At 49.5% G+C, this 18988-nt stretch overlaps 1 protein-coding gene across 1 annotated transcript in view; it reads left to right on the top strand.

Moving 5' to 3' along the window:
• Positions 1 to 18688, top strand: part of LMNA (lamin A/C) — a 28784-nt gene extending 10096 nt beyond the window's left edge. Inside the window, exons 2-12 of the mRNA XM_074529650.1 lie at positions 10716 to 10872; positions 11013 to 11138; positions 11615 to 11785; positions 11886 to 12011; positions 12532 to 12752; positions 13517 to 13721; positions 14472 to 14579; positions 14706 to 14825; positions 14908 to 15003; positions 17096 to 17347; positions 18469 to 18688. Coding sequence (XP_074385751.1) covers positions 10716 to 10872; positions 11013 to 11138; positions 11615 to 11785; positions 11886 to 12011; positions 12532 to 12752; positions 13517 to 13721; positions 14472 to 14579; positions 14706 to 14825; positions 14908 to 15003; positions 17096 to 17347; positions 18469 to 18501 — 1615 coding nt within the window. The 3' untranslated portion in view covers positions 18502 to 18688. The remainder of the gene's footprint in view (positions 1 to 10715; positions 10873 to 11012; positions 11139 to 11614; positions 11786 to 11885; positions 12012 to 12531; positions 12753 to 13516; positions 13722 to 14471; positions 14580 to 14705; positions 14826 to 14907; positions 15004 to 17095; positions 17348 to 18468) is intronic.
• The last annotated feature ends 300 nt before the right edge of the window (positions 18689 to 18988 follow it).

The following is an 18988-nucleotide window of genomic DNA, read 5'->3' as shown; positions in this document are numbered from 1 at the left end:
GTTTGGGGCTGTCCTGTGCAGGAGCTGAAATCTGTGATCCTTGTGGGTCCCTTCCAACTCAGGATATTCCATGATCTCAAAGCTTTTTTTCTCCTGTCTCTCGTACTGAAATCTTGCCCTCAAGAAGGTGGAATTAGCAGTGTGGGAGGTGGTGGAACTCAAATTGACATATTTGAGTTGTGTCTAAAAAAATCCACTTTCTAGCTCAATTCCAAAATTTTTTTAGCAAGTTTCTTTTTCTTGATAAAGGGGTATTATTGCTTTAATCTATATTTAGGATGATTCAATCCCAGGCCATCAAGTGTCTTTTAGCTCACTTAATTCAATATTTCATGGGAATCTGGGAAAAGGCAGGCTGGCATGTTTGGAATGGATGAGTTTGGGTTGTGCTGAGCTTGGGCTGCAGTGGGGTTGGCCAATGTTTGATCTTCTGAGGAGTTGAGATATTCAGGTTTATAAAGACATAAAATCATATAATAATTAAAAATAATAAAATAAAAATAGGTCAGGTTCATAAAGACATAAAATCATATAATAATTTAGTTTGGCTCCAAGACCATTGAGTTCCTCCAAAGGCCGCCACTAAGCCATGTCCCCAGATGCCACATCCACCTGTCTGTTAAATCTCTCCAGGAAGGGGGAAGCTCCACCACTGCCCTGTTCAGGTGTTTGGTGACTTTTTTCAGTGGAAACTGCAGTTTTTTCAAGCAGGGAAACACCAGGCTCAGCCCCCTCAGGATGTGCACGGACACTGGCCAGGTTTTCCCAGTGCCATGTAATCCCCAAGCTCTTCAGGGATTGCTAACAGAGCTGGGGCTGGGCCAGTTTGCTAAATCAAGTTTCAACTGGTAGCACTTTGCATGTCCCCCCCAGGCTTGGAGGCTGGTTCCAGCTAACCCAGGGCTTGGTGGCAAAATTCCCCACAGGGAAATCCTGCCCTCCTTTTGCTGGGCTCCCTGTGCTGCCCCCAGCACTGGGGACTCCAGGGCTGATCCTCCTTGCACTTTGCATCCTCTTTGCATCCATCTCCTGGGCTTTGCTGCACCCTGGAAAAGCTTTTGCCAGGCAGCTGAGAAATGGATTTCCATGGGTAACAGGGGGTCCCACAGGCAGCAGATGGGGTACCACAGCTGGCTGGGGCTCTCCCAGGCAGCCAGGCTCTGGCAGACACAAAACTGGGGTGTTGTGATGTGTACTTGGAGCACAAGTCCTGCCCTTTGTGCACAGATTTATGCCTGACACAAACTTCCCCCAAAAACACGTGGGCTGTAGAAAACCAAATCCTTCCCATTCCCCGGATGATTCCCATGTGGCAAAAGGGCAAAGCCCCCTTTTCCAGCTCTGGAGCCCCCTCCAAACCCAGGGGCTGTTGCTGTGGGGGACTCAGCCCAAGCAGCAGCGTCGGTTGGTGATTTGGGATTTCCATTCGAGCTGCTGGTGAGTCACCAGCTGGCGTGACAGCCTGGACAGGGAGTGAGCCACGCTGGGGCTCCCCAGCCAGCACTGAGCTGCAGCATTGTTAATTCTGAACAATTAATACTCTATTTATTGTCAGAAATGTGCTTGGAGCTCTTGAGCAGAGCGTGGCTGCTGTGGTGCTGCTGAGGCTGAAGGGCTTCTCCTGTGGCAGGAAGGGCGACAGGTCTTTGTTCTGGTGCATCCAGCAGGAGAAAAGCTTGTCCAGACCTTCAGAGGGACGTTTGTGGCTGATTCCTGGGGGTACCAGCATGGTCAGGTGTGCACCCACAGGTCCCAGCAGTGTTCCTGGTGGTGGGAGCTGTGGAGGGACAGGAACATCTTGGATTTGGGGAATCCTGGACAGGGTAGTCTGTTTGCCTCCCCATTGAAGTCTTTGTCCTGGTTCCCAATGAAGCAGCAGTTTTGGTTCATTTAAGAACATCTTGGATTTGAGGAATCCTAGACTGGGGATCTCTTTGCCTCCCCATGAAAGGCTTTGTCCTGGTTCCCAACGAAGCAGCAGTTTTGGTTCATTTTAAGCTCATTTTAAGCAGCACTTTTGGTTCATTTTAAGAACATCTTGGATTTGGGGAATCCTGGACAGGGGGGGGTCTGTTTGCCTCCCCATTAAAGTCTTTGTCCTGGTTCCCAACGAAGCAATAGTTTTGGTTCATTTTAAACTCATTTTAAGCTCAATTTAAGCAGCAGTTTTGGTTCATTTTAAGAGCATCTTGGATTTGGGGAATTCTAGGCAGGGGGGTCTATTTGCATCCCCATTCAAGGTTTGTCCTGGTTCTCAATGAAGCAGCACTTTTGGTTCATTTTAAACTCATTTTAAGCTCATTTTAAGCAGCACTTTTGGTTCATTTTAAGAACATCTTGGATTTGGGGAATCCTGGACAGGGGAGTCTGTTTGCCTCCCCATTGAAGGCTTTGTCCTGGTTCCCAACGAGGCAGCAGTTCTGGTTCACTTTAAGGGCAAGGAGAGGCCAGATCCCAGTTCCAGGAGGGGAAGCCCAGCTCCTGGGAGGTGCCACTGAGCTGTTTGTGCTCCACAGGGGCCACGTGGAGCTGGACAAGCCCCTCATCCCCGTGGCTGAGCATGCCATGAGTGCATCAGGAGGGCCAGCACCGGCCCTGGCACCGGGAAGGGTCCTTGGCACCACTGGTGCCAGATGTGGGGGCTGTTTCCATGCACACAGCAGGGCTGGCATGCCCAGCTGCCTCTGGTGCCCCACAGGATGCTGGCTCCGTGCAGACACTGTCCTTGCAGTGCATCATGCTGGCTATTTCCAGCTCCCCTGCATGGAGACCAGCCCGTGTTTATCCTGGTGATTTGGCAGAGCTGCTGCGGCACAGATGAGTCACAAGCTGGGAGAAGCTGCTTTGCCACATTCCCATTGCCCCAACGCAGAGCTTTTCCAGCTCTGCCTCTCCTCATCCTGTGGGGCCCCTGCTCCATGGGATGGGGGAACAAAACAAGCCCTGGGAGTGGGGAGCAGTGCCTGCAGTGGGGTGATGGTCCCTGGCATGGGTGGGACACGGTGCCACGGGTGACATGGAAACACACAAGGTCTCAGCTGTGTTTCCAGAAGAAGCCTATAATACAAGAGAGGCTCCTCACTCCTTGTTGAACTGATTATCTAAAGGGTGGTGATGGACTGAGAGTTGGTGATCTGAGGGATGGATGTATTGGAAATTTAGTGAGGGGAGGACGAATGTTTTTTGGAAGATTTTCATTCTTTCTGTGTGGTTTTTTTTTACATATAGCTGTAGGTTAATAAAGTTTCTCTTCTTTATTCCTAAGCTGGAGCCTGCTTTGCTCTATTCCTGGTCACATCTCACAGCAGACACCAGGGAGAATGTATTTTCATGGGGGCACTGGCATTGCTCCAGTGTCAAACCACGACAGTGTTTGGTGATCCTGGGACAGATCCCTGGCACTGGAGGCAGTGCCATGGACAGCAAACTGCCCAAGGTGGAGCAAAGCAGATTTCCTGGATCCTCCCAGCAATCTGGGCACACACTGCCACTCCTTCCTGTGAAAAAAGCCAATCACTTGTTTTTAAATTTTTTAGTTTAATAGTAATAAAATGGTTATAAAAATAGTAATACAATTAGAGTAATAATAATTTGGACAATTTGAATTAGGACAATATGAGACAATAAATACAAAGTATTATGGATGTCCAGGTATCTTTTTCTGGGCAGCACGAGCCTGGAAAAGGACCCACGTTAACAGACGATTAGACCTTAAAAGCAACAGCCTGTTGCATATTCATACACTTCATACATGATGCATAAATTCCATTCAAACACAGGATTCTGTCTGGTCATCGTCAGCTTCTTCCTCTGAATCCTAACAGTGCCTTCAAGGTGGGAAGAAGTTAATTTCTTCTGATAATGGGGCAATAAATTCTCTTTCTTTGAAAGATTCAGGTGTCCTGTGGCTGCTATCTCACTGCAAGTCCTTTCTTTGAAAAAAGTATCCTACATAGCATCGTTTCTATTTTAACGATTTTTATAACCTAAAACTAAATTTAACACAGGACTTAAGAGAATTAACACAGCATTACTTTCTAAAACAACACATCTACTATTCATTTTAACATTTGCAAAAAGCCGATCATAAAATACATGCATTTGTCACATTCCTAAGCTGAGAATGTGTCAAATCCTTTTCTGGGATATCCAGGAGCAGCAGCTGTGGGCCCTGGCAGCCAGGTGGGACTGGGATCTGCAGTCTGGGGGGGAAATTTGCAGAGCTTCATAAAGATTTATGGATGGGGCAGGAGCCAGCGAGCTCCCTGAGCTGGCAGCTTTTCCAGGGCGGGGCAGCTGCAGTTGGGTAGGCAGGGAGGGAGGGGAACTGTGCCTCTACAAGCTCAATCCCACTCATTGATCAAAGTGCACAATGCTTCAGGAGCACTTGTGGGGATTCACAGCGGAGAGGGAAACCAAAGAGTGCTTCCTAAAAATGCACAGAGTGGGCTGTGGCGTCTCGGAGAGGGTTGGCATCTCTCCAGCAGCCTGGTGGGCTCATGCCTGGAGCTGCTCCAACAACTCTGTCCTGTCTTGACTTTTCCAGAGGGAGAGCCCAGATTTCCAGGTTTCCTGGCTGGGATTTTGGGGCAGACAAGGGGGGAGCAGCAGCAGATCCCTGAGCCCTCTCTGGCTTCACAGCCTCGTGTCTGCCTGTGCTGAGCGCAGCCAGAGCAGATCCAACTTTCCATTAACATTTGGATTTTCTGGCAGCTCAACTGCAATTTTCAATCTTTTTTTTTTTTTTTCCTTCTTCCTGCTTTTAAAAGCTAAAAATAAAATGCCTTGAGGCCCCCTTTTCCCTCCATCTTTTCTCTTGAGACGTTTGTTTCTCGAGGATTTGATGCCTCTGTTTTTTTTTCTCCCCTTGGATTGTTTTCACCCGTGGTGCTTGCAGCACAGGGGATCAAATCCTGTGGGATTTGGAGGCACCCAGCCCTCCAGAATGAGGAGGGCTTCCCTTTTCTCTGCTTCCCTTTTCACTGGGGAATTTGGGATCTTGCAGGCTCTAGCAGAGGCCAGTGCAAGCCTCTGGGGAGGAGGAGGAAGGTCTGCCTTCATCCTGCTCTCCAGGGAGGTGGGAGTGACACAGCTGCCATGGAAGTTTTTATTTTTAGCCCAGCGCCAGCTGGAGCCTGTGAGGCTTCCCTGGAATAAAAGCAGGACCTGAGGGCAGGAGAAGGGAAAACTCAAACTCTGGGATCAGCAGGGCTGGCCTGAACACAGCCAGAGGGGACTCACCTCTTATCCAGGCACTGATGCCACCTTTGGGGTCAGGGTGTGTCTGGAAGGAACCTGGGGGAGATGCTCAGGCCCAGGGAGCCTCACTGGACCCCCAGAACAGGGGACAGGAGAGGATTTGTCTCTCAGCTCAGGCTGGTGAGCTCCAAGCTCTTGGTTTTCTTCACAGTGGAGCCCAGAGCTGAGCACAGGAGGTTTCTAAGCAGAAGGGATTGGTCTTTGAGTGGGATTTACTATGGGGCTTGATGCACAGAGCCCTGGATGCTTCTGGTCCCTGGAGAGGCAAATCTGCTGCAAGCACAGTGTAACCCTCAGCATTTTCCCCTCTGTTTGTCCCTGGTCAATGGAGCTGCTGTCCCTTGAAAGAGTGACACCATCCAGGTGATGCTGGAGCCCCATCCCAACGAGCCAGAGTCCTCCAGCTGTACCCAAACAAAGAGCAAAACCCTGAGGGATGAGCAGAGAGCAGCCCCAAACCCCAGGGATGAGCAGAGAGCAGTTCCCAAACCCCAGGGATGAGGAGTAGCCCCAAACCCCAGGGGTGGGCAGAGAGCAGCCCCAAACCCCAGGGATGAGCAAAGGGCAGCCCCAAACCCCATGGATGAGGAGGAACCCCAAACCCCAAGGATGAGGAACAGCCCCAAACCCCAGGGATGAGGAGGAACTCCAAACCCTCAGGGATGATCAAAAAGCAGCCCCAAAGCCCAGGGATAAGGAGCAGCTCCAAACTCCAGGGATGAACAGAGGGCAACCCCAAACCCCAGGGATGAGCAGAGAGGAGCCCCAAACCCCAGGGATGAGCAAAGAGCAGCAGCAAACCCCAGGGATGAGGAGGAGCCCCAAACCCCAGGGATGAGGAGGAACCCCAAACCCCAGGGATGAGGAACAGCCCCAAACCCCAGGGATGAGGAGGAACCCCAAACCCCGGGGATGAGGAGCAGCCCCATCACTCCCCACGAAGGACAGGGCAGTGCTGGGGTGGCCACGCTGGCCAAGGGGGCTGATCCAGGGCCAGATGGGAAAACTCAGCAAGCCTTGGAGCAGCCTGGGACCCACTCCCAGTTGGCATTCCTGTCCTGTGAGTCACGGGCACAAAAAGGAGGGGGTTGGACAGGAAGGATCCAGCAGCAAATGGGACTGTGGTTCCCTGAAAAAGCAGCATTTCTTGGTCAGTTATTCCTCTGTGGGCAAAATTCCAAATTCTCCAGACTGCTGAAATGCTGTTTAGACATAAAAGAGGCTGTTTTATGGAATTTATGGGCTATGAAATCATACTCTGTGCGTAGCATTGAGACCCTCTTACCTGAGAGCCCCAAACATTAAAATATGAAAATCCAACCACAGATACGTTCTAGAATTCATTACAAATCCAACATTTTATACTGGGCCCTTTGCACCACAATAAAGAGTGTTCTGGGCTGGGAAAGGAGCTTTCAGAAATTGAAAGAAAGGCAGAAGGCAGATCTTCAGTCACTTCCAAGAAAAAGTCTGCAGATTCCCAGAGGCTCTTGGGCTCTGCTTTTCCTGCCAGCAGCACTTTAAGTGATTCTGAATTTCGTTCCTGTACATGTAGGAATTGTGGGGTTTTTTTAACTGTCCTTAAGGGGAATTCCTGCACTTTTAACATGGAATATCCTGGGATTTGAAGGGAGGTTTGCACTTAAAAACAGTAGCCTGGGATTTTGAAACCTGGGGCTTGGAAACCCAAAATAACAGAATAGCTTCTGCGTGCTGGCTCGGGTCAGGAAACAGAAAGAAATGCAGGGAAATCTGCTGCTGGCCAATCCAGGAGCTTCCAACATCGCTCATCTGAGGGTCTGGGAGCTCTGTCCTGCTGCTCCCAGGTCCATGCCTGGTGCTCTGGGATGGGCTCTGGGTCCTGCCATGGGATGGGCTCTGGATGGGCTCTGGTTGGCCTCTGGATGGGCTGTGGATGGTGCCTGGGATGGGCTCTGGATGGTGCCATGGGATGGGATCTGGGATGGTCTCTGGATGCTGCCATGGGATGGGATCTGGATGGGCTCTGGGATGGGCTCTAGATGGGCTCTGGATGCTGCTCTGGATGGGCTCTGGGTGCTGCCATGGGATGGGCTCTGGATGGGCTCTGGATGGGCTCTGGGTCCTGTCATGGGATGGGCTCTGGTTCTGCCATGGGATGGGCTCTGGATGCTGCTCTGGGATGGGCTCTGAATGGTGCCATGGGATGAGTTCTGGGTCCTGCCATGGGATGAGTTCTGGGTGCTGCTCTGGGACAGGCTCTGGATGCTGCTCTGGGATGGGTTCTGGGTGCTGCCATGGGATGGGCTGAGTGCCACAGCCACTCCCTGTGTTTGTCACCGCCGTGTCCCCGCTCTGGTGCTCCCTCCTGGCCCCAGCAGGGGTGACAGTCCCAGCCTGGGTTTGGCAGCTGCTGGGGAGCCCTTGGGTGTTTTCTTTTTATAGGAACGACCGAAATAGCTCCAGGCTGTGTTTGGGTGTGCAGTCAGATCAGGTTCCCCGGTCACACGGCGGGGATGAGGAGCGGCTGTGACAGGCTGGAAAAGAGAGGGGGCCCAGGATGGTGGGTGGGGATGGCAGAGGTGGGGCTGGGGGGCTGAGGCACCACAGCTCTGCACCCACTGAGCACCAGCTGAGCTCTGTGGGAACCCAGCACATCCCTCTGGATGTCCAGAACAGCCAGGACCCCTGCCAGGGGGCTCAGAAGCACAAAACACCTGTGGGTTTGATTATGACCCATGGAGCAAATTACCACCCTTAGATGAAAATCAGCAAGCCACAACAGTTTAGGTAGAATAGTAGTGAATTTATCACAGGGTGAAAAATAGATTTTGGGGTTTTTAGAATGGGGGTTCAGGGGGCAAGATGGAGGGAACTGGGTGTGTCCAGCCTTTCTCCTTCTTCTTCTTCTTGGCCTCCATCTTCTGCTGTGATGGTGGCACTTACAGATTGGTTTAGAGTAGAAGCTCAGTGTCTAACATGGGTGATAGGTATTGGGAAGTTATTGTAAACATTGTACAGGTAGTTTTTAGTATTAAGACATAACACTGCCACAGGGGCAGGCAGAGTGCCTGGACTGTCTTGCTGAGCTGACCTCAGCAGGCCAGGAGAAAATTTTTTATAGATAAGAAACAATAAACAACCTTGAGACTGAGAAATGAAGAGCTCCATTCATTCTTCAACAGCCAGGCTTTGAAAAGAGACTTTTAACATTTCTCGACCAGCAAAAGATCCTGAGAATGGCGAGGCACAGCCAGAGCAGGGCAGTCCCAGCCCCTGGTGCTCCCTGGCTGCTCCAGGAGAGTCCCCAAACTCCTGGCACTGGCACGGGTGCCACACACTCCTCTGCCTGGGCACCTGAGTGGGCAGCACTGGCCATGGGCAGTTCCAGCTCCTCCCCAGCTGCTGCTCCACCATCCAGCCCCACATCAGAGCTGAGCCACACTGTGCTGAGCCACACTAACATATCTGAGCGTCCCATGCCATGGTGGCCTCTGCCATGCTAACACGTCTGAGTGTCCCATGCCACAGTGGCCTCTGCCACCCCTCACAGTGCAGATCCGTGCCATGCTGTGTAGCAGCCTGAATAGCTGCTAGTATAGTAAGGAAATTATATATATATATATATATATATATATATATATATATATATATATATATATATATATATATATTCATTTATTTATTTATATTTATTTATGTATATATATTATATATAAAATGTATATATAATATAATATAATATAATATAATATAATATAATATAATATAATATAATATAATATAATATAATATTATGTAATATATGTAATATATATATATTTATATATAGTATATATATAAAAATATATAGTAAGGAAACAAAAAGGATCTTTGCATAATATCCACAGGTGTTTTATTCGGCCACATGGTGAGATGTTCCAATCTTGACACCCACACACAGAGGGTCTGGCTTACTGTCCTGGTTCAGGCAAAATTTGGGAGAGAACCCCAAAGGGGCTCCTCTAGGAAAGCAGATTCATTTGGCCCCTCCCCACAATGGGTTCGGGAGAAAAATACCTCCTTGGAAAAAAAAAATAATAATTATTTATTATTTAAAATAAATGTATTTGTTTATTAAATAATAAAACCTAAATAATATTGAACAATAAAACCCCTTGCTGCTCCAAAAGAGATGACAAACTCAGAAAGACCCCATCCCCAGGTTGCAGTTCAGCTCACTCAGGCTCTGCTCAGTCCCTCCAGTGCTGGAAATGTCACAGGCCAGGCCTGGTGGCCACAGGTGGAGCTGCGGGTGCTCTGCTGGGTGTTCAGTCCAGAGCAGGTTAAAACAGCTCCAAAGAAAAGGAAAAAAGAAAAAAAAACCACAGTCCAGGGAACTTCTTTGCCTCAGCTAGCTAAACTAACTAAAAGCAAAGGAGAGCTCTGTCCTCTGTCTGTCCATCCACAGACAGCACAGTCCAGGAGCAGGAATGTGGAGGAGTGAGAGCAGTGTCTGAAAACAAACTGAGCTTCTTCTCTCCCCTCTTCACTCTCTGCAACAAGTATTAAAGGTGCAAAACTTATTATTCTGCATAAACCGAAGAAGACAACTGGGGATAAAAGCATCATAAAGCCAACCTAAGACACTTGCTCTGTGCAGGGGCCTGGGGGCTGACCCTGCTCTCGGGGCAGTGCAAAGGTGAGGGACAGTGTGATGGTATTCAGGGGTCTTAGGATGAGGGAAGAGATGAGGATCTGAGTCCATGTTTCAGAAGGCTTGATTTATTATTTTATCATATATATATATTATATTAAAACTATACTAAAAGAATAGAAGAAAGGATTTCATCAGAAGGCTGGCTAAGAACAGAAAAAGAAAGGATGAATAACAAAGGATTGTGTCTTGGACAGAGAGTCTGAGCCAGCTGGACTGGGATGTGCTGGTCCCCTTGTGGGTGGTTCTTAGGGACAGTGGTGCAGCCACTTTTGGGAGTGATCAGAGGAGGGCAGGAGTGACACTCTTTGTGCTCGGGCTTTTCTGAGAACAGCCATAAGGAGAAGAACTTGGAGGTTTTGGTGGATGAGAAGCTTGCTGAGTCCTTGGAGTCCTTTTCGGTACTTAGAAGAACTAGAAAATTTTGAGACAGATTTTGATCAAGGGTCTGGAGTTACAGGACAAGGGGAAATGTCTTCCCCCTGCCAAAGGGCAGGGTTAGATGGGACATTGGGAAGAAATTGTTCCCTGTGATGGTGCTGAGGCCCTGGCACAGGTTGCCCAGAAAAGGTGTGACTGCCCTTGGATCCCTGGAGGTGTTCCAGGCCGGGTTGGACGGGGTTTGGAACAACCTGGGATAGTGGAAGATGTCCCTGCCCTTGGCAGGGTGTGGAACTAGATGAGCTCTAAGGTCCCTTTGAACCAAAGCAGCTCCATAATTTCCTGGTGACTGTGATTATTCCTGCCGTGCCACTCACCTGTGCCACCCTTTGCCCTGCAGGAATGCCAAGAAGGAGGGGGACCTGCTGACTGCCCAGGCACGCCTGAAGGACGTGGAGGCTTTGCTTAACTCCAAGGAGGCCGCGCTCTCCACGGCCCTGGGTGAGAAGAGGAACCTGGAAAATGAAGTGCGGGACCTGAGGGGACAAGTGGCCAAGGTGAGCAGTGGCAGCTGACCCAAGGATCCCTTTTCCCCCCTGCCTGGGGCTGCCAGGGGCTGTGGGGCAGATGCAATTGGGTGGGGGTCCCCAGCCATGCCCAGAGCCCTCTGTGATGTTACTTCTCCATCCCCTGGCAGCTGGAAAGCGCCCTGGGCGAAGCCAAGAAGCAGCTGCAGGATGAGATGCTGCGGCGCGTGGATGCCGAGAACCGACTGCAGACCCTCAAGGAGGAGCTGGAATTCCAGAAGAACATCTACAGCGAGGTGAGCTGGGATGTGCTGTGTGGGATCAGCCCCACTGGGTGTGCTGTGTCCCCTCCCTGAGGTGACCCAGTGTGACAGTGTTCACAGGGGTCTGAGGATGAGGGAAGGGATGAGAATGTTGACTCCATGTTTCAGAAGGCTTGATTTATTATTTTATGATATATATTATATTAAAATTATACTAAAAGAATAGAAGAAATTATTTTATCAGAAGGCTAGCTAAGAATAGAAAAAGAATGATAACAAAGGCTTGTGACTGACCAGAGTCCAAGACAGCTGACTGTGATTGGCCATTAATTAGAAACAACCCCATGAGACCAATCCCAGATGCACCTGTTGCATTCCACAGCAGCAGATAACCATTGTTTACATTTTGTTCCTGAGGCCTCTCAGCTTCTCAGTAGGAAAAAATCCTAAGGAAAGGATTTTTCATAAAAAGATGTCTGTGACAAGCCAGTGTCCCCTGGTGTCCGCAGGAGCTGCGTGAGACCAAGCGGCGCCACGAGACGCGGCTGGTGGAGATCGACAACGGGCGGCAGCGCGAGTTTGAGAGCAAACTCTCCGAGGCCCTGCAGGAGCTGCGCAGCCAGCACGAGGCCCAGATCAGGCTGTACAAGGAGGAACTGGAGAAAACCTACGGGGCGAAGGTGAGCAGATCCCCCACGCCGCTCTCCCGTCCCTCCAGCCCCAAAGAGGGCGGGTGGGCTGCGGGTGATGAGGTGCTGATGCCCCTGTCCTGTCCCCCAGCTGGAGAATGCCAAGCAGTCAGCTGAGAGGAACAGCAACATGGTGGGTGCTGCCCACGAGGAGCTGCAGCAGACCCGAATCCGCATTGACAACCTCTCCTCAGAAGTCAGCCAGCTGCAGAAGCAGGTGGGTTGACACCAAAGGGTTCCTTGGGATTGTCCCAGGTGGAGTGGCTTGCCTTCACCTTCCCTCCCTGTAGGAATGTGCCCCCTGTTGACGGAGTGACCAAATTATCCTTTGTCTCCTTAAAAAAAGGAAAATAGCCCAGAAGTTTCTCTCCTCAATTGGGTGAAAAGACACCTCATAGGACATTGGGGGTTTCACCTCAAATTTAAGGATATCCAATTGGACAGAAGCCGAAAATTCCCACCTAAGCAATTCAGTAGAAAAAGAAGGGAACAAAGGAACTAATTGCTTTTGTGAGGTGTTTTACCAGGAGCAAAAGCCTCTTACCCCTGGCTTGGTTTTTCTCTGTAAAGAGCTGTTATTTTGCCTTTATTGAAATTTTTCGGTTTCCAAACCACCACAGAAGCCACCTTGCTGATTTGATGCCATCTGAGGTGGCTGAGCCATCTCAGGTGTCATATAGACCTCCAAGAGCTTATAAGACCTGGCTCAAGGAGACCAATCTGTCCCCTCCCCACAGCTGGCTGCCAAGGAGGCGAAGCTGCACGACCTGGAGGACATCCTGGCCAGGGAACGCGAGACCAACCGGCGCCTGCTGTCCGACAAGGAGCGGGAGATGGCCGAGATGAGGGCGCGCATGCAGCAGCAGCTGGATGAGTACCAGGAGCTGCTGGACATCAAGCTGGCCCTGGATATGGAGATCAACGCCTACCGCAAGCTGCTGGAGGGCGAGGAGGAGCGGTGAGCTCAGGGTGCTGCGCCCAGCTCTGGGCCGTGAGAGTCTGTCTTGGTTTGGAAAGACAGGAGTCCGCTAAGGAAGGCAGGAGCCTCCCCTGAAATGGAGAATGTAAACCCTCCCCACCCCTCTGAATTGCTATAAATTTTAAATTAAGGGGCTCTCAGGCAAAAATATGGGAGCAGAAAATAACGGTTCTTTAATAGGGAAAAGAAAAAGTATAAAATAAACAATGCAGTCCAGTAGAACAACACTGACAGAGTCAGAACCCAACCTGACACCCTGTGGGTCAGGGTGTTGGTGGCAGTGCCATTGGAAATGTGGCTGCAGTCCTCCTGCAGTGTCAGGGGTGGTTCTGTTGGAGCGAGGGGGTTCTGTAGAGAAGGATGTATTCTTGCTCTGAAGATCCAGTGGAGGAAGAGACAACTGCTGCTCCTCTGGGGAATCCCATGGAGAAAGTCGTGCTGGTGTCTCAAAACCTCTGGATTATATCCGAGTAGCAATGCTTGGCTCCTCCCTCTGGGCTCACATCTCCCAGTGGGATGCTGTAGTTCTTATCAGCCATGCAGTGACATTCAATAGCTGTTATCAGCAATGTCCCCTCCCCAGGGAGGTGTGAATATGGTCACTCAAAGAGAGAAATAAAGCAAACTGCCCACTTGACAATCTGCCATACAGATGGTAATGGAAAACACCTTGCATTGCAATCTTCAACAGGGTCCCAGCCTTTGTGAACTCACTGGTTTAATCTCCTCTTCTTCCCTGCCAGGCTGAGGCTGTCCCCCAGCCCTTCATCCCACAAAGGTGCCTCCCGAAGCCACCTGTCCACTTCGAGCTCCTCCAAGAAGAGGAAGCTGGAGGACAGCGAGAGCCGGACCAGCTTCTCCCACCATGCCCGGACCAGCGGCCGTGTTGGCGTGGAGGAGGTGGACCTGGAGGGCAAGTTTGTCCGTCTCAGGAACAAGTCCAACGAGGTGAGCTTGCCTTTGGTGAGATTCCTGGTGTCGGGGTCTCTAGCTGGTCACAGTGACCCCAAGAAAAGTTGGAAAGTCTCTTTTCCCAGCCCAGTGCTTGAAGGAGTCAGGGCTCTTCATTTCTCGGTCTCCAAGGTTGTTTATTGTATCTTATCCACAAAATTCTTTCTCCTGTCCTGCTGAGATCCACTCAGCAAGACAGTCCAGGCACTCTGCCTGCCCCCAGGGCAGTGTTATGTCTTTATACTAAAAACTACGTGTACAATATTTACAATTACTTCCCAACACCTATGTTAGACAGTGAGCTTCTACTCTAACCCAATCCAAAAGTGCCACCATCACAGCAGAAGATAGAGGTCAAGAAGAAGAAGAAGGAAAAAGGCTGGGCACACCCAGATCCCTCCACCTTGCCCCCTGAACCCCCATTCTGAAAACCCTAAAATCTATTTATTCACCCCGTGATAACTTCACTATTATTCTATTAAACTGTTGTGGCTTGCAGATCTTCATCTAAGGTTGGTAACTTGTTCCACAGGTCATAATCAAAACCACACAGGCATTTTGAGCTCTGTGCCAGGGTCTCTGAGAGCCCTGGCAAGGGTCTTGGCTGCTCAGGACAGACAGAGGGATGTGTTGGGTCCTGACACCCTATGGTCCCTGGGGTGAGGTTCAGCCCTGCTTCACCCTAGGGGCAGGAGGTGAATGGGACAAGCTGCAGAGGGTTCTGAGGGTCTCTGCTCTGTCTCACAGGACCAGGCCATGGGGAACTGGCAGATCAAGAGGCAGAATGGGGATGATCCCCCCCTCACCTACCGCTTCCCCCCGAAGTTCACCCTCAAGGCTGGCCAGGTGGTCACGGTGAGTCCCTGCCTGGTGGAGGATCCAGGCAAGATCCCAAACCCTGCCAGGCCACTTACACGGAATGGTTGGTGTGTGGTGATAGACACACCAGAGAAGTCACTTTTCTCCTGCTTTTCTCCCTAGATCTGGGCCTCGGGAGCTGGAGCAACCCACAGCCCCCCCAGTAACTTGGTGTGGAAAGCCCAGAGCAGCTGGGGCTCCGGGGACAGCCTGCGCACCGCCCTCATCAACTCCAACGGGGAGGTGAGAGCCCCTGGCAGCTCTGGCACACAGGGAGGGGGGTGACAGGCTCTGAACCTCTCAACTGACCCCCTGTCCCCTGCAGGAGGTGGCCATGAGGAAACTGGTGCGCACGGTGATCATCAATGACGATGAGGATGAGGACGATGATGAAATGAGCATCCACCACCGCCACCACCACGTGAGTAGGGCCCTGAGTAGGGGATGCTGCTGGTTTCGAGGGGATGCAGCTCCAGGCAGGATGGGAGGGAGCTCAGAGCAGGATCAGGCATACAGGAGAAGGCAGTGGGGAGGCTGCTGTGGAAACCGCAGCATCAGAGAAGCCCTCAGACCTCTGGCATCTGGAGGAGATTGCTGCTCACTAAAAAAGCTCTGAAAACCTTGCTAGAAGTTGTCTCCAACCCTAAAGAACCCTGATGTGCCATGAAAAGGGCCAGAAGAGTCAGAGGGAGGCTGAGCATTGCTTGGAGGATAGGATGGTGGGAAGGTGATGGATGACACTTTTTGTCAGCAGCTGCTCTGTCCTCTCTGCTTCATGAGGGTGCTGGAACAAATCCAGAGGTGGCTTTGTCCTTCCTCTCAGCCCATTTTTCCCCATGTGGAGCTGCAATATGCACCAGGAGGATCAGCAGGCAGTGGACAGGGAGCAGGCAGCATGCCAGGGCCAGAGCTGCAGCCTCTTCTCCCAGAGAAAAACAAGGTGCCCACAGGAATCACGTGCAAAGAGGCACCATTGTGGCCAAGCTGTGCCTCAGTGAGGGTGGAAGATCATCTAGATGTCACTTCCAGGAGCAATTTGGGGCATCCATCATCCACTTCCCTCTGAGTTCTCTGGATCTGAAGAGCTGTGCTGAGATTGATACCAGCACGTTGAGCTGGTGGATTGTTCTCCTCTACTCTGCCCTTGTGAGACCCACCTGCAGTGCAGGGTCCAGTTCTCAGCCCCCAGCACAAGAAGGACAGGGAATTTTTGCTGGAGCAAGTCCAGAAGTAGCCATGAGGATGCTCTGAGGGCTGGAGTCTCTCTGCTGTGAGGCAGGCTGGAGGAGCTGGGGGCAGCCTGGGGAAAAGAAAACTTCAGGGAGAGCTTAGAACTCCTTCCAGGGCCTAAAGGGGCTCCTGGAAGCTGGAGAGGGACTTTGGATAAGGGTCTGGAGTGACAGGACATGGGAGAATGGCTTCCCACTGACAGTTAGAGGGCAGAGTTAGATGGGGTATTGGAAGGAATTGTTCCCTGTGAGGGTGGTGAGGCCCTGGCACAGGTTATCCAGGAAAGCTGTGGCTGCCCCATCCCTGGAAGTGTTCCAGGCCAGGCTGGACAGGGTTAGAGTGACCTGGTTTAGTGGAAGATGTCCTGCCCATGGCAGGAGGCTGGAATGAGATGAGCTGTCAAGTCCATTCCAACCCAAACCATTCCATGATTCTGTGATTCTCCTCTGTATTGACCATCCCTGGGCAGAGGAGCCAAGCTCCTGCAGCCACTGCTGCCCATTCCAGGAGGCTGAATCCTTTCCAGGAGCAAACTTCCCATAGGAGAGCTGCCAGCTCACGAGGTGGTGAGGAAGAGGATGTTTTCAGGAGCACAGTTCAGGTGTCTCCCATGTGCTGAGAGCTCAGGGCAGCAGGGCAGGTCACCCACTGGCAGCGTGCTGGCCCCAGTTCATTTGGGATTAGAAACACAGTAATTGAATAGTATTTATTATTAATTAAATATTATTTAAATAAATAATATAATAAATAAGGATAAATTTATATTATATTATATTATATTATATTATATTATATTATATTATATTATATTATATTATATTATATTATATTATATTATATTATATTATTATAATTGTTACATATATGTGTTATATATGTTATATATAACATATATATAACATATATGTACACACATACATATAACATATATATAAAAAGTTATATGATGTTATAATATGTAATATATAATATAATATAATATAATATAATATAATATAATATAATATAATATAATATAATATAATATAAATATAATATAATATAATATAATATAATATAATATAATATAATATAATATAAATATAATATAATATAATATAATATAATATAATATAATATAATTTTTATACCCCATGATGGAGAGCACAGGTGAGCCAGGCTCTCTTCCCGAGCTCTCCTGGCTCACACCATTCCTGCCACCATCCCCAGGGCAGGCACTCTGTGCAGAGCACGCTCTGGCAGGGCCTGAGGCCGTTCTGTCTGTCTGTCCCCCCCATGTGCAGGGCTGCAGTGGCTCTGGGGACCCCGGCGAGTACAACCTGCGCTCCCGCACCGTGGTGTGTGGCACGTGTGGCCAGCCGGCCGACAAGTCGGGCTCCCAGAACGCCGGCATCACCTCCATGTCCTCGGGCTCGTCCAGCTCCAGCGTCACTGTCACCCGCAGCTACCGCAGCATGGGCGACTCGGGCATCGGCCTTGGGGACAGCCTGGTGACCAGGAACTACCTCCTGGGCAGCTCCAGCCCCCGCAGACAGGTCAGTGCCGCTCCCAGTGCCAGTCCCTGGCACCGCGCTGCCAGCTGGCACCGTGCTGCTGGGGCACCCTGTGCTGTCACTGTCCTTTCCCTGCAATGCTGTCCCCTCCCAGCTCTCCTTCTCCCTGCTCTTCCTCTTCCTCTTTGGAAGGCACCCCGTTCCATTTTTCACTCATCCCCCTTGGCGCCCCAGAGCATTCCCTGCAATGCTGTCCCCTCCCTGCAATCCTGTCCTCTCCCAGCTCTCCTTCTCCCTGCTCTTCCTCTTTGAGCTCACACAAGGTTCTTTATAAGGGATAGAGGGTTCTGAGAGGGATTGGAAAGTGATGCTTCCCACCCCATTTAATCTTTCACTCATCCCCCTTGGCACCCCAGAGCATTCCCCATCCTCCACGTTGTGATGGTGTTCACAGGGGTCTTAGGATGAGGGAAGAGTTGAGGATCTGACTCCATGTTTCAGAAGGCTTGATTTATTATTTTATGATATATATTATATTAAAACTATACTAAAAGAATTAAAGAAAAGATTTCATCAAAAAGCTAGCTAAGAATGGAAAAAAAAGACAGAATGATAACAAAAGTTTGCGGCTCAGACAGAGAGTCTGAGCCAGCTGATTGTGATTGGTCATTAATTAGAAACAACTCTATGAGACCAATCACAGATGCACCTGTTGCATTCTACAGCAGCAGATAACCATTGTTTACATTTTTTTCTTGAAGCCTCTCAGCTTCTCAAGAAAAAAAATCTTAAAAAATGATTTTTCATAAAAGATGTCTGTGACACCACATCACTCATTCCGCTGCTGCTGAGTGTTCATGCTGGTAATGTGAATATTTCATCATTTTATATCTATATATTAGATTAATATACTATATATTCTATATTGATACTTTTAGTCAATATTATAATCCTCATATATCACCTACCCTTAATCCTCAAATTTTGGAACTATGAACATCCCAGCTTGGGAGGATTTATTTATCACACCCCAAGGGTTAGGATGGAGGAGAACCTGGGAGCACTGTGGGCATCCAAAGGATCCCACTGGACACTTTGCAGTCAGAGCAAGTGGATGGTGACACTGGGGTTTTCTTAACTCTCTTTTTCTTTCTTCCTTCCAGGCTCAGGCTGTGCAGAACTGCAGCATCATGTAATTCCATGGCGCATTCCTGTGGTTCCTGCCTGTCTCCAGCTAGGTTTGTTTTTTTTTCCCAAAGCAAAGAAAATTTTTTTCCCTTTAAAAAAACAAGATATCAAAAACCAAGGTTTTTTTTTGTTTTGTTTTCTATAGCAGGAATTTTATATATATATATATTAAAAGTGCTAAAAGATGCTTTGATTTTTTTTTGTAAAGAAAAAAATCTATTTCTATATAAAGAAAACCAAACCAAAAAATAGCTTTTCAGCTTCAAATATTTTTTAGAACTTCAGCCAAAGACAGCAAAGAACTGTGTTTACAGAGCAGCCATGCAGGAGGAGTTTGTAGTTGAAATGCTCCTTACGTTGTACCTTTTTTGCCAAAGCTTTTTACATAGGACAGGGAGAAGCGCAGCCATACCCACTGGAGCTGCGTGCCACAGGGCCTGCTGTCCTGTCTCAAGTGGAGCACAGTGCCTTTACAACCCTTTTTTCTTGGGATCT

Source organism: Zonotrichia albicollis, chromosome 30, assembly GCF_047830755.1.
Source record: "Zonotrichia albicollis isolate bZonAlb1 chromosome 30, bZonAlb1.hap1, whole genome shotgun sequence".
Taxonomy (NCBI): Eukaryota; Metazoa; Chordata; class Aves; order Passeriformes; family Passerellidae; genus Zonotrichia; species Zonotrichia albicollis.
Note: the sequence above shows the minus strand (reverse complement) of the source record. Positions and strands in the feature narration are given on the sequence as shown.